This window comes from Elephas maximus, chromosome 4 (genome assembly GCF_024166365.1).
Source record: "Elephas maximus indicus isolate mEleMax1 chromosome 4, mEleMax1 primary haplotype, whole genome shotgun sequence".
Taxonomy (NCBI): Eukaryota; Metazoa; Chordata; class Mammalia; order Proboscidea; family Elephantidae; genus Elephas; species Elephas maximus.
The window spans coordinates 140,381,172-140,399,586 of NC_064822.1; the positions used below are offsets into that span (position 1 = coordinate 140,381,172).

Consider the following 18,415-nt stretch of genomic DNA (forward strand, 5'->3'; position numbering starts at 1 on the left):
AGTAAATAGGTTATAGTGCACTCATTATAATCAGCGAATAGGTTATAGTGTACTCATTATCATCAGTGAATAGGTTATAGTGCACTTATTATAATCAATGAACCTCATAAAAACAATTGGAGTTGGATTCAGAGTCTCTGAAACCAAGTACTATACCATAATTCATAACATTGGCTAGTTTTCTTTGTTTGATTCTATGGGTCATGGTTGGTAATTGATATTCTATGATATTTTCCACATATTATTTTTTCGAGTTCATATTTTTTTTTTTTAAATAGTGCCAAAGGATACTAAAGAAACTAGCGGTGGATTTTAATAGATCTTTTGAAATAGAATGTGATTTAAAAAAGAAGAAAAATTTTATTTCTAAAGAAAGAAATATCGATATTTCAGTATCTTTTCCCATTGTGTGCCAAGATGAGTTTTTTGTCCAAAATTGAGGGGTATTTAAAAGCAGTTTACTGAATCTAAGAAAGACTAGAATACTACGAATAATCCTTAGTCCCGTATTGAAAGTTTCTTGAAAAGTTCATAGTCCTGGCTGTCACTGAGCAATTCAAAAAATTCAGCATTAAGGACGATACTAATTTTTTGTTCAGTTCAAATGTTATGGCCCTCTCCTTATAAGTTCATCTCAAGTATTTACTACTTTAGGTTACCACTCAAACTCAGACTGTCATTCGTACAGGCAATATTTCTCCTCTCATTTCTCTTTTTAATAATATAAATTGCCAGTAGATTCTATAACTGAAGAAACCACTATTAATTTTTAGATAAATCTACTGTTTTAGGGAAGTGGATAAAGAAATGAGGGGTTTATTGGGAAGGACACAAGAGGAATATGCTATAACTTAGTTTTGCTCCTATTTCAGCCAGTACTGCTGCTTGTTGTGGAAATGTACTCTGACTTAAACCATTATAGTTGAAGTCTCTATATAACATCAAAAGATACAGTATCATTCTACTCAATTTTTAAAGATAACACAAAACAATATTTGGATAAAATTAATTACCTTCACGAAGCCTAAGAATGTCTCAAGAAGACATTCTTAGACTATATCAGTGTTGTCCCTTGGAACTTTGTTATGATAAATAAATACATTCTGTATTTATGCTGTCCAGTATCATAGCCACTAGACACACGTGGCTATTGAGTACTCAAAATGTGTCTGGTGTGATTGAAGAACTGAATTTTTTATTTTAATTAATTCAAATTTAAATAGCACCACGTATAGCTAGTGACTACTACAGTGAATAGTATCGGTCTAAAGGGAACAAACCAGTTTTAACTAGTCTCGAGTTGACTTGAACTCATAGCAACCCCATATGTGTTAGAGTAGAACTGTGCTCCATAGGGTTTTCAATGGCTGATCTGCCAGAAGTAGGTTGTTAGGCCTTTCTCGCCAAGGTGCCTCTCAGTAGACTCGAACTTCCAACCTTTCAGTTAGCAGGTGAGCTTGTTAACCATTTACAGCACCCAAGGACTCCAGGTATATCATAATCTTTGTGAAACACACTTTCTGAGGCTATATAGTACACAACTCACACAGCTGTACAAGGTCGTCATTCCTAAAATAGTAAAAGCACTTAGAAAAAAAAAGGTTCTTTTTCAGAAAGAATATTAGAGACTATAAAATCAAAATACTGCTCTTATTAACCTTGAGCATAAAGCATTATACTCTACCATTATAAAATTATACAATTTATAAAACTATAGATTTTGCTTAAAAATACTATGATATAAACTAACCAAGATAACTTGTGGCAAAGAACACTGACTTGTAAAATCACCACTCTAACAAATTCCATGGGGAACATTCTTTTTTCATATGTAATTTTTTTTAAGTTTCTAAAAATTACAATTTGGTCACATTTCCAAAGTATCTTATTATACAGTTGTGTAAATCACATTATAGAGTCTCTGAACAGAAAGGTTCAAGGAGATTGAAAACTGACTGCAAAGCACAGACCCAATCTGATCTGTCAAGATGTTACCTTTGACAAACTAAGAGTTTGTTTTAATCCAAACCAACACTATGAAATCTAGAGCTTTTCCCTAAAAATTTGAATTTCTAAATTTTTAAGAAATTAGAATATCAGGAACACTGTGATGAAATTCCTCCATGGTTGCCATCATCTGGCATCCATCCCTTCAGATGGTGGCAGGCGCTTTCAGGCAAGCCACAGCCTCCACCACGTCTTCTTTTCTTCCTAACCGAATCAGAGTTTGCGTTTTTATCATTGTGCTATTGCTTTTTTCAAAGGACACAAATATTCCTCAGTCCCCGTATCTCTACCAAAAGTAGGAAAATAAAAGCCCAAAAGGCTGTGTGTGTGTGTGTTGTACCTGTTTTAATACCCAGAATCCTTTTTACTTTTATGTGTGTTAGGCATTTGAATTTTTTATCTCTGCAATAGATTTTTTTTTTTGATTGGCTGAATGAACTTATTAAAAACTTTATTGAACTTTTTTTTTTTTTTTTTACTTAGAATCCAATTTGTATTGTTTTAATCAAAGCAAGGACTGTGTTTGGCTCTTATTGATCCCCTTGGTACTTGGCCTAGCACATAGCTGATAGAAAAGAAATATTTTTAATTAATAAGTTAGAATGGATGGATGAATGAATGGCCAGTGAGTGGCTTACAAAATAGAGTCAGATTATATATTTTTATTTATGTAAGGTATTTTATATTGTTTAGCATTCTTCAGGACACTGGGCCTGCTTTAAAACATCATTTAAAAATGGCAAGTAATCAAACTCTAACATAATGTCATTAATCCTAGTACCAAAGACACTGAAAGAAATATAATATTAATATTCTAGCTTATTATTTCAACTTTATGGTAACACCCAGTATTAATAACAACAGAGTATGAAAGAAGAAAAGGATAAAAGAAAATTATAGTTTCGAGAAATCAGCAATGGGAAAGGTGTATATATATATTTATATAGTGTATATAGAATACATAATGGTTATACTTACCACTAGTATGTATAACGTATTTGGGACTTTTTTAAATGAAAGAATGTGACGAGTCTCTTTCTTATTTTTTAAAAAATAGAATAAATTGTTTTCTCGACTAAACAAATTATTTGTTGAGTATCTCTCAGTTTTATATATTCCTAGAAAGTCTGGAAACAGGATTTGGGCAGAATAAACTAGATCACAAGAGTCTGATAACTTTGTGCATGGGGTTACCATAAGTCAGGGGCTGACCTGAAGGCAGCTGACAACCACCACCACCACCACTACCACTTCAGAGTGCTGTGTAGACAAGGATTATACATAAGGAGTCAGAGGGATATAAGAGAAAGAAAATGGACTTTGAATCCAGACAGCCTTGGCTAGTCCTAGCTTAGCCACTTACCTGCTAGGAGACCTTGGGCAAGTTACTAAATCTCTGTGAAACCTCAGGGTCCTTATGTGAAAAACACGGTCAATACTATGAAGATTAACAACAGGTATTATTTTTGTCTAGAATGAAATGCAAAAATATACCCCAACAGATTAAAAATTAGTTCTTCCTAGTCTTAATTTCCTAATCATTCATTTAACTAATAAATATAATTGATTATGCCACATCTTAAGGCAAACAACTTCCAGCTTTCTTTTCATTTTATGAAATTTATCTTAAAATCCCTTACTTTTGACCCCAAAAGAAAACTGTACATAAGACATTGAAATAATCAGAATTTCTTTTTAAATCTTCACTTAAAAAGCTAAAATTGAGATATTCAAACTTTATGCCAGCATTTCTTTTTGAAATGTACAGTTTTTTTTTAATAAAGGCTAATAGTATTTACTAATTAACCACTCTATTATTTGACCACTATATTACTACTTATACATTTATTTGTTTAAGATTAGGGAAGATATGTTGCTGATGTTGTTGGGTGCCATCGAGTCAGTTCTGACTCATAGCGACCCTATAGGACAGAGTAGAACTGCCCCATAGGGTTTCCAAGGAGTGAGTGGTGGATTTGAACTGCCTACCGTCTGGTTAACAGCCAAGCTCTTAACCACTGTGCCACCAGAGTTCTGAGGGAAGCTGTAGGGTAAACAAAAAAAAGTTCATGTTAAAACAGGTGGTGATGCATAAGATATATTCTGATGATTACATTACTCTGCTTTATTTTATATTTCCTGAAGGACACGAAGAGATCAAAAGCAGCTCAGGTACTTTTGCATCAATTAATCAGGAAATGTTCCAAAAGTAGAGGGGGGAGATAATAGACTGTGTTTTAGCTTTGAGTCTGCTAAAGGCAATGAGCACTATTTCAGACATGTTATGTATTCCCCAGCTTTTTCCAGAATGAGGAGCTTCCCAGTTCTAACGGAGCACATAACTCATTTTCTGGCATTGTGCAGCTCAGCACGAAGAAGAAAAACAGAGCTCTGAGTTTTCTACAACTGAGGCCAAAAACGCCCTGCAGGTTCCCTCAGCAGTCCTCATCTCCATAAACTTCATAGCCAAAGATGTTTTTCAGCCACTTTTATCACCACCTTAACACTGGGTGTTTTAGCATTTTGCAGACTTGCAGCCCAATAAGCTTAATTAGTAATCATTAAACCTAAAACCAAGCCTGTTGCCATCAGGTCAATTCCAACCCATAGCAAACCTAGAGGAGAGGGCAGAACTGCACCATAGAGTTTCCAAGTAGCAGCTAATGGATTTGAACTGCTAACCCTTTAGTTAGCTGCTGTATCACTTAACCATGGCGTCACCAGGGCTCCTAGTACTCATTCAAAAACTTAGGGGAGTTAAAAGAAAAAAAAAAATTAATATGTTGGATTTTTCTGGGGTTATCAGTGAGGCCAACTTTTTTTTTCCCCCAGCTGTATTTGATATTCCTTGTGATCTGTAAATCAAAGAATAAAATTCTGACTCTGAAGACTCTGCTAAAGATTTCTATAAGCTCATAAGAGTTAATTTCCTGCAATCTGTAAGGAAAAATAAACTAGCTAAAAACAAACTCAATATTCCATTTTTCCTTTTATCCTTTTTTGAACTATCATTTAAAAACAATTGTGTTTTTGTTGCTTATGGTCTGGATCTTAGAGTAATATTTCATTAATCCTGTCCTTTGCCTTTGTGGAATATTATATATCCATGAGTCAAATAATCTATATTTTAAAAATATTATGGCTTATATATAAAGAAATATCCCCTTGAAATCCTAAAACTTGTTTATACTATTTTAATTTACTAATTCTATGTATTTTAGTAGATTCTTAGATTAAACCTGCAAAATAATTATTTGTATTCATTTGTACTTGCAAAATAAATGGACATTAATTTGTTCTAGTAACATTCTTTTTTTCTCTCTCTTTTATAGGCTGAAGAAAAGGCTCATTCAGAGGTAAAAAGCCTTGTGGCATTTTCTTTCCTAGTAATTAAATTTCTTTTTTCAAATAACTTATTTTATGTTGATGTTGAAAATATGCACAGAGAAACATATACCAGTTCAACATTTATACATGTACAATCCTTGTAGCATTTTAATATTTATTTTACATTTATGTGAAATGAGTGTTGTCACCACTAGGGGGCTCTGTGACACAATAGCATAACTGCACTGACAGAAGTGACCCAGCAAATTGAAAAACGGTCTTGGATATTTTCTCCTGAAAGAGGAAAAGAATGTTTTAAGAGCAAACTCGTTTCTCACATTCTTCAGGAGAGTCTTAACACCTAATAGAATGTCTTTAATAGTAGGCACTCATTAAATCTTTGATGAGATGAGTGAATGAGTGGTCTTTCTATTTTATTACAGTCTCTTTTCCCCACTGTTTTTGAGACCATCTGTGTAGGTAGGATTAATGGAATTGTTGCATTTTAAACTCCAGGCTCCCACAACGTAAGACACCAGCATCCCACCTCATCTATTCTGTGCCAAGACCTCATTGCCTTTAATGGCTATTTTATAAATCTAGTGTGGTATGTTGTTGTAATCCCACGTATTTAACAAAAACATACTTTGTTGCAATCATGTACTAATCAAATTGCAGCATATAGAGAATATTCTTTTTCTTTCCCTATGCGTAAGAGTTATCCTGGCCAGAGACAGCAGGAGGACTTTGATTAGGACTTTATTCATGATGAGGTAATGACTGTTTGCTTGGTTTATAGTGAGGCACCAGACCACTGAGAAAATAAATGTCCTGGCACCAGCCTTTGCAGATAAACTCTTTCCTTTGAAGTCTTTTTGTTAGCGTTTTGAAGTAAAATCTGTGCTATTTTTTAAAATACTGAAAAAAGTATTGGTCATACCAATTTGATCTTTATAATTGCTAGACCAAAGAGTACATATGAATTTTAAATACCCAAACTATTTGGAAACCCTGGTGGTGTAGTGCTTAAGAACTACAACTGCTAATCAAAAGGTTGGCAGTTCGAATCCACCAGGCACTCCTTGGAAACTGTATGGGGCAATTCTACTCTGTCCTATAGGGTCACTATGAGTCGGAATTGACTCGACAGCAACAAGTTTGGTTTTAAACTATTTTTACCTTATATTATATGGACATGGCAAAGCTTCTAACATATAGCTTCTGAGGTATAGAAATGCCACATCTATTTGCCTTACTGTAGTTATTCATCTCCCCTTTTATCACTCATGCCCCATAATGGGGCATTGTTTTTAGATAATCATTTACATTACTGTAAATTTTCCCAGATTATATTTTGAGGGGAATGGGATCATATAATAGAGACTATGAAGTGGAAAAAGGCTCTTTGAAATTGTATTAGTTTAAGAATAAAATAAAAATTCAGCTTTCTGGAACTGCTTGTGTTCATCATCATATGAATGTAACCCAAACACTGTTTTGAACTAGAATGTGTCACTTTTTTAAAATTCAGGAGTGAAAATGGTGTCACATTTCCTGAAATTATATAAGTATCAGTTATTTCTGCTTTCAACCTGGAAATCTCTTCTTTTTTAGAGCTTCAGTTTTGGACACCATTTCTTTTCCTAACTTGTTTTTAAAAATCATTTAGACCAAAATTTTAATTTTTCTACATAGTGCATTTAGGTGTGCAGGAAAAAAAAAAAAAAAAGACAGTTAATGAACTATGTCAAAAATGCTTTTGAACTAAAACATTCCAAAATTCTAACTACAACAATAAAGGACTTGTAGAAATAAGAAGCATCAGAGTAGAGCATTAAACCAAAACAAATCCATTACTTTTGGGTCAATTCTGACTCACAGCTGCCCTAGAGGACAGAGTAGAACTATCCCATTGGGTTTCCAAGGCTGTAATCTTTACAGAAGCAGACTGCCACATCTTTCTCCCACAGAGCAGCTGGGTGATTTGAACTGCCAACCTTTCAGTTAGCAGCCAATCACCTAGCCACTGCGCCACCGATGCTCCTCGGGTAGAGCATTAGGCATCCTGTAACTAAAATCCCTGGAGATCAGAAATATACTTGTAGAACTCTAAGGTTTAGTCTCAGATCGTTGTAAATCTTATACCATTATTAATCACCATTTAGATTTCACAGGACAGTGACATGCAAATTAAAGTGCTTAAAATAAATTTTTTAATGATAAGATATATCCTCACCTTTTTTGTTTAGTTTTACTGGAGTTTGAACTTCACCAAACAGGAAAACATTTTAGAATACTTAATTTGTTTATCATGGTAAAAAACAGTTGCTATCGAGTAGATTCTGACTCATGGCGATCCCACGTATGTCAGAGTAGAACTGTGCTCTGTGAAATTTTCAAAGACTGATTTTTCAGAAATAGATCGCCAGGCGTTTCGTTCAAGGAACATCTAGGTGGACTCAAACCACCAACTTTTCAGTTATCAGCTGAGCATATTAACCGTTTGCAGCACCCAGAGACTCCCAAATTTATGAAGATAGTTGTAAAGTATTGCTGATTTTTTTTTTCTCATTTTAGAACTATGGCTAATCTGTAAAGCAGTTCTACTCTGAATTAAACTTGCTGAAAAAATGACATTAAGGAGTCAGTCGAGAAGGCTTTTCTGAGTGTAGTCATTAAATCTTCAGCCAGTAAATTTATTTTCAAATAAGTTCTCCTTAAATGTTGAATTAGGCCCAACTTTCAGTAACTGCAGGATATTCTACAGCTTCTAAGAAGTTACCAAACTACAGAAAATTAATGTGTAGACAGGAAAAAAAAAAAAGGAAATATATATATAAATACATTCTTAGTCTGTTTTAGCAAAAAGGTACTCCATAGTATTTTATATGTATCTTATAACATTGGTATATGTATAGGTATATATAGTACATATACATATATTTAACATTTTGAAAGAAAAGTTTTCCTACCTGAGTTTTATTACCACAAATTTATAGAGAGAGAAGGATAAATATTGTAAACTGCCTCGTCAGTCAGGCAGGGATGGCAAACAGAAAAAGTTAACACCCTTTAATTTGTAAATCTAAGTCTCAGCTTAGAGTTTAGGCACTTTCCCTCCCCTTATAAATTTTTTTTTTTTTTTTTTATTAAGTGGCATTTGATTGTTACTGTGTAGCTAGTATTCACATCTTTATTTTCAGGAATTGTTGCTGGCACAGTCAGGGTAGAATGACCTAAATACAGTGTTTGCTTTCTTGGATTGAATTCTTCATTTTAAATAAAAAAATCTATGAGCATATTTAATTGATTTTTTGTTGTTACTATTTTTTTTATTTATTTTTAAATTATATTCAGCAAATCCATAAGTTGCGGAGAGAGCTGGTTGCATCACAAGAAAAAGTGGCCACCCTTACATCTCAACTCTCAGCAAATGTAAGTCTTTTTTTTTCTTTTTTCAATAGAACAGATATTTATATGGTAAAATTGGGTAATTCTAGTAACAGATTTACAAACTTTAAATGACCCCCCAAAACAGACTTAAGTCAGTGAATAGTGGCGTTCATATAAAGTTAAACTTTTCTTTATATTCAGTAATAAAATATAAACTTCATCTGATGAGGAATTACACTGCAGTTAAATGGCTTCTTGTTTCTCATAAGATTGGAAACATTATTAAGAACTTTCAGGACTGCTTCTTTCTTATTTTTTATCGCTCCTCAGACATAAATCTCTCTCAAACAATAATACAATAGAGGATTATAGCATTTGACTTTGGGAGATAAAATATTCACGTCCCTTGCATCCATCAGCTCAATTTACCGAACAATTTGTTGAGCATTCAATTAATTAAAAAAAATAATAACAAATTCTAAATTTGGAAAGCTTAGCTAAATTGTAGATGAGACACAGTTCTCTGTAAAACCTTGGCAGACTTTTCATAGCAGTTTAAAAGGATATTTTTACTGACTCCAAAAAGCTCAGAATTGCAAAAATGATGATAATTGAGTCCATCAATTACATTAACATTTATTGAATATCTCTCCATGTATCAAGGAGTACTCAGTAGATGTAGAATAATAAAGGAGAATGTGTGGCATTGTGCCTAGTCCTAAGGAACACTAGTGTTAGAAGCAACAGTGAGGGGTAAAGAAGCTCCCACTAATTTGCCATATGTCTCACTGCCTTCATTACTTATTAATCGGCTCATTTTCACCGTGAAGTTTTGGACTTGTTCCCTGCCTCACCCTTCCTACCTCTTCACAGCTCCGTTGAGTTTTCCTGTCTCCTAGACAGAGGATGACTTATCAGAAGTGAGTAGACGTAGTCCTACTCGGTATAACTTGAAGAAGAGATATTCCAAAATGTAAAAGTTTGTTTTCTTCTGCCTTTTCATTGTGTAATTTAAATTCCACAGGATATAAGTAAGTCATTTCACTCACAAGGTATTCATTTAACCAGGGCTTCGAACAGGTTCTTCCCGGTTCTACCATGGCTGAGGAAATGACACCAGAACAGAATCAAATTTTAAAATTTAAACATTTTTTTTTTTAAATTTTGGTGAACCGGAACCATAACTGAAATGGGGAAAATTATGGGCCGAAGTCCTTCTAGAAACTTAATTTCCCTCTTAGAAAACAAACGCAGCACATGCATTGCATAGCAACTGAATCTCTTGCTCCTCAGGTTTTATACACAGTCAGAAACAGCGCTCAAAGATGGCGGTCCACTGAGCCGATTTCCGGGTGCGGTGCTCTCCTGAGTCCTGGCTAATCCAATCTCATGCATCAGGATCCTGAAAGGACTCATTATGGCTCCTTTGAGTCTCCCATTCCAGGGCTTCTACCCATAATTTTTCCCATTTCAGTTATGGTTTCAGAACACCCAAATTTTAGAAATTCATATCTGTTCTGGTTTCATTTTATCAGCCATGACCGAACCAGTTCGAAGCCCTGATTTAAATACTGGATTTGAGTTGATTTTATCTTTCTATTTCTGGGAAAACAAAGTTAATTTTGGATTGACTGTATTTTTTATAGACGTTATTAGAGAATACTTTAAAATAATAGTAGGTTTTAGAGAATTGCTTAGATGACAATGGAAGATGACAGTATAATTTAGGCTGTATTTTGTTTCTAAGAAAAGCTCTTAAGGAAATAGCTAGAGACAACTATAAATCTTATAATATAGGCTAGATGTGTAGTAGTGTAAAACACTATTTTCTAGGTTCCTGAATTTATACTCAGAAGGCATAAAACAATGTAAATGCCAAAAAAAAAAAAAAAAAAAAAAAACCACTGGGTTTTATTTATCTGCCATGAAAACAGCTTCCAGCACTATATCAGACAGTGTCCCATTGCCATTCATAGTTTTCAATGGCCAGTTTTTTCGGAAGTAGACTGTCAGGTCCTTCTTCCTAGTCTGTCTTAGCCTTGAAGCTCTGCTGAAAACTGTCTGCCATGGTGACCCTGCTGTTACTTGAAATACTGGTGGCTTAGCTTGAGTATCACAACAATATGCAAATCACTGCAGTACTACAAACTGAGAGATGTGCGGTGGGACAAAAACATAGAAATAAGTAACAGTTTAGTGATTATCAGAGGCTAGAGATTGTGGGTGGAGGGTGGTGGATGTGGCAATAAAGGGGTAGCAAGAAGGAGACCTTTGTGGTAATGGAACATCTTGATTGAGGTAGTGGTTACATGAATCTATGTATATGAATCTACATATGTGCAACAATGTTAAAATTCAAGTTTTATATATATTTTTTTTCTATAATATATAAGACGTAACCATTGGGCTTAAGGGGCTACATTGTAGTATCTTTGCAATTTTTTTCAGTCTCTATTTTAAAATAAAAAGTTAATTGAAAATCCCCACAAAGATCCTCCACAATTATTTTTTTAAAGAGGTCTAAGTATTAATTACCTGGGAGTTTCAACTTTATTCCATTATGTAGTGTTCCTTTATTTGGTGGTGACTTGACTTGTTAAAACTTTTTACCATCAGGTAAATTTATTGGCTGAAACTTTCAAAGATAAAATAAAAAGCTTCAAGTAATGAGGATACACGTTATCTTTTATTCTGTTAACAGAGCAGTTTATTAAAATTTACTTTAAGACTATTGCAGTACTGAAGGACTGATACAAACAGATGCATGTAAAATTACTTGAATGCCAATCTCGTTTCAAATATTTTTATTAGTGGCATTGTAGCTAAAAGGGATGGAGTCTTGTATAGTTATGTCCATTTGTGTTGTTAAGGAAATAGAGATTATTTCCTCTGGTTTAATCCCTGTTGATCTATTTCTATATATGTTTAACCTACATGTATATAAATCAAATCAATTATAAAACCAAAACCAAACCCGTTGCCACTGAGTCAATCCCTGTAGGGTGCTATGAGTCACTATGAGAAATAAATTATAGGAACTGCATAAAATTATTTCTATATAAAATTTATTCAATATAAATTGAGATTTTTTTAAATGTATAGTTCCTGTGTAGAAGTAGAGATGTGACTTATAGTTTGTTCAGTCTGCAAGTGTACTTTCTACCGTTTGTTTAAGTGTGAGTGGGATCTATATAATGATGATTGTTGTATAGAAATGTAATATCCATAATTCATAAGGACTAATTACAGTGTTTTTTGTTTTTAATTACAATGTGTTTGATTTTATGGAAAATATTTAACTTATTTAATACTTATTTTTAGCTGTCTAGTTATTCATTTTTATCCATTGTACGAATAATTCTATCAGGACTTAAATGATTTTCCTTAATTTGGGATATTTCTTATAGTTGATCCATCATAGGTTTGGACCTGTTACGATTACATTCTTATAGAGTCTACACTACAATCCTGTTTTAATTTTTAGGTTTGAATTTTAATTGGCTGTCTGCTAAAATATTTCCTTTGTTATATGGGACAGTTTTAAGTGAGAAAGATATCTAGTCAGCTCACCTCTCTATTGACTGGCAGAATGTAGCCTTCACTCAGTAGAATACGCATAAGCCTTCCCTCCTTTTTTGGAAACTGATAAGAGCGGCAGAAAGGCACAGGAAGATTGTTTTTAAAGCTATCCTAGAATGTCTTGAGAAAGAAGAAGGGATATGTTGGCAGGCAGTATTACCTAGCCTTCCCTGAATCGAGACCCACCACCAGACAGAAAACAAGAGCCCCACACAGAAAGGCAACAACAGATGTTTGGCCACACCATACGATCAGCCAGGTACTCTGGCCTCTCGCCCACGCCATCAGGCAGCCAAGTCAGGTGGGATGCATTTGTTTTTAAATACCTCTTCTTCACAAATCTCAGCTCTTAGATAATTTGGAAACAGTCACTAAGGATAGTTATTGCTAACATTTTTCAGACATCACTGAATTGATTATATAACAAAACAAAAGATACTTTTTTTTTGCCTTTCAGCGTATAAAATTATTAACTTTCTTATTGATAATCTCCCCGGTATAATTTCTTTTAGGGTGATGTTCCACTTTTTGCTGTATTTAATATTTTTATATAATCTGGCTATTACACTTATTATTCTGTATCTCCTCTAAGAGAAAGCTATTTTTGTTGTTGTTTATTGTACTTCAGATGAAGGTTTGCAGAACAAACTAGCTTCTCATTAAACAGTACATGTATTATTTTGTGACATTGCTTACCAACCCCACAACATGTCAACACTCTCCCTTTTTGACCTTGGGTTCCCTATTACCAGCTTTCCTATCCCCTCCTGCCTTCTAGTCCTTGCCCCTAGACTGGTATGCCGCTTTAGTCTCGTTTTGTTTTATGGGCCTGTCTAATCTTTGGCTGAAGGGTGAACCTCAGGAGTGACTTCATTACTGAGCTAAAAGGTGTCCAGGGGCCATACTCTCAGCATTTCACCAGTCTCTGTCAGGCCAGTCAGTCTGGTCTTTTTTTGTGAGTTAGAATTTCATTCTACATTTTTCTCCAGCTCTGTCTGGGACCCTCTATCATGATCCCTCTGAGAGCAGTTGGTGGTAGCCAGGCACCATCTCATTTTACTGGACTTAGTCTGGTGAAGGCAGTGGTAGTTGTGGTCCATTAGTCCTTTGGACTAATCTTTCCCTTGTGTCTTTTTTTTTTTTTTAATTCTCCCTTGCTCCTGATGGGGTGAGAACAGTGGAGTACTTAGATGGCCGCTCACAGGCTTTTAAGACCCCATATGCTACTCTCCAGAGCAGAAGGTAGAACATTTTCTTTATAAACTATGTTATGCTGATTGAGCTTGATGTTACCTGAGACCATGGTCCCTACAGCCCTCAGCCCAACAATTCGGGTGCTCAGGGAGTTTGGATGTGTCTATGGAGCTTCCATGACCTCGCCTTGGACAAGTTGTGCTGGCTTTCCCAGTATTGTGTACTGTCTTACCCTTCACCAAAGTTACCACTTATCTATTGTCTATTTAGTGTTTTTCCATCCCCACACCTCCCTTCCCTTGTAACCATCAAGAACTGTTTCTTTTTGTGAGTAAACCTTTTCATGAGTTTTTACTGTAGTGGTGTCATATAGTGTTTGTCCTTTTGTTGACTTATTTCACTCAGCATAATGCCCTCCAGGTTCATCCGTGTTGTGAGAGGCTTCGCAGATTCATTGCTCTTTCTCATTGTGTAATACTCCCGTTGTGTGTATGTACCATAGTTTGTTTACCCATTCATCTGTTGATGGGCATCTAGGTTGTTTCCATCTTTTTGCTGTTGTGAACAATGCTGCAGCGATCACATATGTCTATTCGTGTGACGACTCTTATTTAAGAGAAAGGTATTTTGTACATAAGAGCTTGGCTGCTCCACACAACATAGATGAATACCAAAAACTTAGTGTTAAGCAAAAGAAAAAGTCACAAAAGAGTCATGCCATATGATTACACAGATAAAATTTTTAAAATTGGACAAAATTAAAACATAGTGTTGAGGGATAGTGGTTATCTTTGGGGAGGAAAAAAGGAGACAGTGATGTTGAAGGGACAAGGGAGGGCTTCTAGGGTCTTGAAATGTCTTAGATCTTGACTTGGCCAGTGGGTGCATGAATGTTCACTTTGTGATAAAATCAGTGAGCTGTTCATTTTGTGTTTGCTTTTATATATGTTTTGTCACAATTGAAAAAATTAAAATATAAGAGAAAGGGGCATAGCTTTACGCTAATTTCTGGAGATACTATGTCTGATGTAATAACATTCCTTTTTATTGAGAAAATTTTAAAGTATAAAATAATCCTCTTTTTTTTCTTAGGGTGTTATTTAGTTAAATCTGCTAACAAACATTGGTGTATAATTTTTAAGGTAATATATGTGTGTGAGAGTTAGAGTATCTGTGTATGTATATGGTAAAGAGAGACAGAAAGAGAGGGAGAGAGGAGTTGTACTGATGGACTGAAGATTAGCGGAATTATTACAAACTGCTTCCCCATATTGCCACATCAGGTAAAGAAAGGCAGTTCTACGTAAGTTCAGAGCTAAGAACAAAGACTGTTAAAGTAGAAGGTCAGCGAAAAAGAGGAAGACACTCAAAGAGACGGACTGACAGTGGCTGCAATGATGGTCAAAATAGCAACGACTGCGAGGATGGTGCAGGACTTGGCAGTGTTTCATTCTGTTGTACATAGGGTCGCCATGAGTCAGAGCCAACTCAATGGCACCTAACAATAACAAAAACAAAGATAGCTTTGTATCATGATGCTAGTGGAAGGAACTCGTACATTCTAGATGCTACCTCTAATGGAATAAACTTCTAGTGCTCTAATTCTTAGGACTCTTGTGATCCATTTGATAGTAGGTGCCTCAGCCTTTCAGCTCTTCTAGAGCTACCAAGAGTTATATATATATACCTGTACATCCTTAGTTGAGATGAATAAAGTAGAAAGAAAAGTCCTTTTATTGAAACGAATGTGGAAAATGAAGACAATCCATTTCAATTCTACTCTTTCTAAGTAGAAATAGAGGAAAAAGATAATGTCAAAGCTGTCAGCAGATGTCCGACACTTGAAGGAGAGTATCATTACAATAGAGGAGCTAACAATATCTTCAAAGGTCATCATGGGAATATAAAAATGAGGAACATTTATCTATTGACTGTTTCAGTGACTTTCTCTTGAGCATTAAGCCTGAAGACATGGCAACTCAGAACTTTATTCAGTATTTTGAGTGTCAAATCTCTTCATGATATGCAAATCAGAAGGTGTTATTATTTGCAAAATACCATCCCCTTTTCAGCAGTTGAGCTCAAATTAAATGTCAGGAGACTGAAACACTGATTTTAATAAGCAAAAGTTTAGGAATGATAAATGAAGATTTGTGTTACAGCATAGTCAGCATCGAGAGCTAATGATGATGGTCACAGTATTGAAAGAGTTGGAACACCTGAAATTAAGGGTTTTCAGCTATCCACATAAGGTTCTGACATTTAAAACATATCTCTTCTCTTTTCTTCACAGGCTCACCTTGTAGCAGCTTTTGAAAAGAGTTTAGGGAATATGACTGGCCGGTTGCAAAGCCTAACCATGACAGCTGAACAGAAGGTAAATTCAGGGATTGCCACTGGGGCTTGAAAGAAGACAGCAGGTTGCATAGGATGTTTACACAACACCTTGGAACAGCTCCTTAAACATAATACTACAGAGCAGTCATTGTATACTAAATTAGAACAATGAGAAGATACCAGCTTTTTTTTTCTTCAGATTTTAATTTAACAATTTGGGATTCAGATTAATCCATATTGGAAAGTACACACACATACACACACAGTTCTTTCTACACAGTCTATTATTTTACTTCTGATGGATTGAACTATTAAAAAAATACCAAAAGTTAAGAAAGAAAATGGCTATATAGGAAAAAAGTTAGAATATTCTAGGAGCAATTTGTTATGCAGTTGACAAGAACTGCATCCTGACAAGAGTGTTCACAAATGCACAGTCTATAAGCCCAGTAAGAGTCCATGGCTATAGGCTGAGAAACCCAGGGAGGATGCCTGGAATGAATATTAACTCTCTACAAAGTAAGGGGCTCTAGGTGACAGCGTGTATGAAACAAGGGAAAATCCTGTATAATTTTGGAGTCAATGAAGACTAGTTGGCATCTGGAATATATTGCCTTTGAAGGGAATTTATTTAAGTTAAATCAAAAGTTTTAAGATAAAATAAGAATTTTATAGAATACTAAAATACAAGGAATAAAGCATTTTGTTCACAAAGACTGATGTATCAAAAGTCCAGACTGCCTGAAAAGAATCAGATCACTTTCCTTATAATGACTAGTAACTTACTTCCCTGCTATTAGTTTAGGTGGTCTTAACTTAGGTGCTATAACAGTAGTTAAGAGCTCAGCTGCTAAACAAAAAGTTCAGCCGTTCTAATCTACCAGCTGCTCCCTGGAAACCTTATGGGGCGGTTCTACACTGTCCAGTAGAGTTGCTGAGTCAGAATTGACTTGATAGCAAGAAGTTTGGTTTGATTTTTTGAACCTAGGTCCTTGGATGAATGTCAGAGACAGGTGAAGCTTCTGAAGTCGTATGGACATTTTTATAAAAACTGTATATATGCATATATGAACAGTGTCCCCAGTTTTCTTCTTATTGTCAAAAGGATCCATAATCTAAAAAGTGTTAGATATTTTCAGAATAAACTCCTATACCTATCCATTAAGGATGGCTTTAATTTTGTCTTTAACTTCTATAAGGTATATTATTAGCTTTACAGAACTAGCGTATATTACCAAATGTGGTCAATTTGCTATTAAAAAAAAAAAGTTCTTAAAAACTGAATGAACAATCCAATTAAGTCATAAGCGAAAATGCAAGATTCCTATCATTGCCTGGTGTAACTAGCAAACAGTATTCCATTTTCCCCTTATCTGCCATTCTTTTGCATAAATTTCTCCTGTCTATGAAAGAGAATACCATCCATCCCTGTTAAACCTCTTCTGGAAGGGCAGCTAACAAGCTCCTTTTGGACTCAGAAATTTTATCCAGATTTTTTTTTCCTTTTGTGAGGCAGGGGTAGTTATAGTTTGCCACTTCACAATGTAACATAAAAACCCAGCAAAGAGGATTACAAGGCCTTTTAGGGCAGTTGAATAGGAAAGAATAAAAACGTTGTGGTTCAGTAGGCCTGAGGGTGAATGTTGGCTGTGTCTCTTAAGAGCTGTGTAACCTTGGGCAGGTTTATGTAACCTTTTCTGAACTTCAAATTCATTGTTTTGTAAATGGAGATTTTAATAGCTACCTTTTAGGATCATTATAAGGATTAAGTGAGATGCTATGATAATGTGACATACAGTAGGAAATTATCACTTTCCTTCATGTTTCTCTCTTTCCTTCCTCTGAAAAATATAAGATAAGCCAAATTCATAAGTGGGCATATTCCAAGTATATTGCTAGAAAACAGAGTTAATATTTAAGCCTTAATATCTTTAAGAAGACAGAATTAATGGTTTTTTTTTTTTTTTTTTTTTTTTTGCCCTTTAATATTGCCCTCAATTCTTTTATATTTTCAAGTAAATTTTGTCATGGAAGGTGGAAAAATATGCAAGTATGGTAATTTATTATATCCAAGAATAATGCCTGAATATTTAAAAATACATCTACATAATTCAAGGAGTTTTATCATTGTGTTCACTGTCCTTAAAATAGCATTGCCAAAATTATTCAGTGTTCTCAGAAGATATCATCATATTTGAAATTGCCCTTGCAATTTTTTAAATTAATATCCTTTATTTTGTAGAGGAGTTTAACTCATTGCCATCAAGTTGGTTCTGACTCACAGTGACCCTATAGGACAGAGTAGAACTGCTCCATAGGGTTTCCAAGGAGCACCTGGTAGATTTGAACTGCCAACCTTTTGGTTAGCAGCCATAGCAATTAACCACTACACCACCAGGGTTTCCAGAGGAGTTCAGGTTTATAGAAAAATTGCACAGAAAATACAGAGTTCACATATTTCCTTCTTTCCCCCACTGTCTACCCATAGTGTGCCCAATTATTAACATTTTGCCTTGATTTATGGTACATTTATCATAATCGATGAATCAATATTGATAAATTATTACTAACTAAAGTC

At 34.8% G+C, this 18,415-nt stretch overlaps 1 protein-coding gene across 13 annotated transcripts in view; it reads left to right on the forward strand.

Annotated features, from left to right (window-relative positions):
- NAV3 (neuron navigator 3) overlaps window positions 1–18,415 on the forward strand; it is a 937,562-nt gene that overhangs the window by 865,138 nt on the left and 54,009 nt on the right. For all 13 annotated transcript variants that reach the window (XR_007517283.1, XM_049883940.1, XM_049883939.1 and 10 more), the window contains 3 exons: window positions 5,340–5,363; window positions 8,692–8,769; window positions 15,794–15,877. Coding sequence is in view for 12 of the 13 variants with exons in the window: in XM_049883940.1 (XP_049739897.1) it covers window positions 5,340–5,363; window positions 8,692–8,769; window positions 15,794–15,877 (186 nt within the window). In the remaining variant the exon portion in view is untranslated. The remainder of the gene's footprint in view (window positions 1–5,339; window positions 5,364–8,691; window positions 8,770–15,793; window positions 15,878–18,415) is intronic.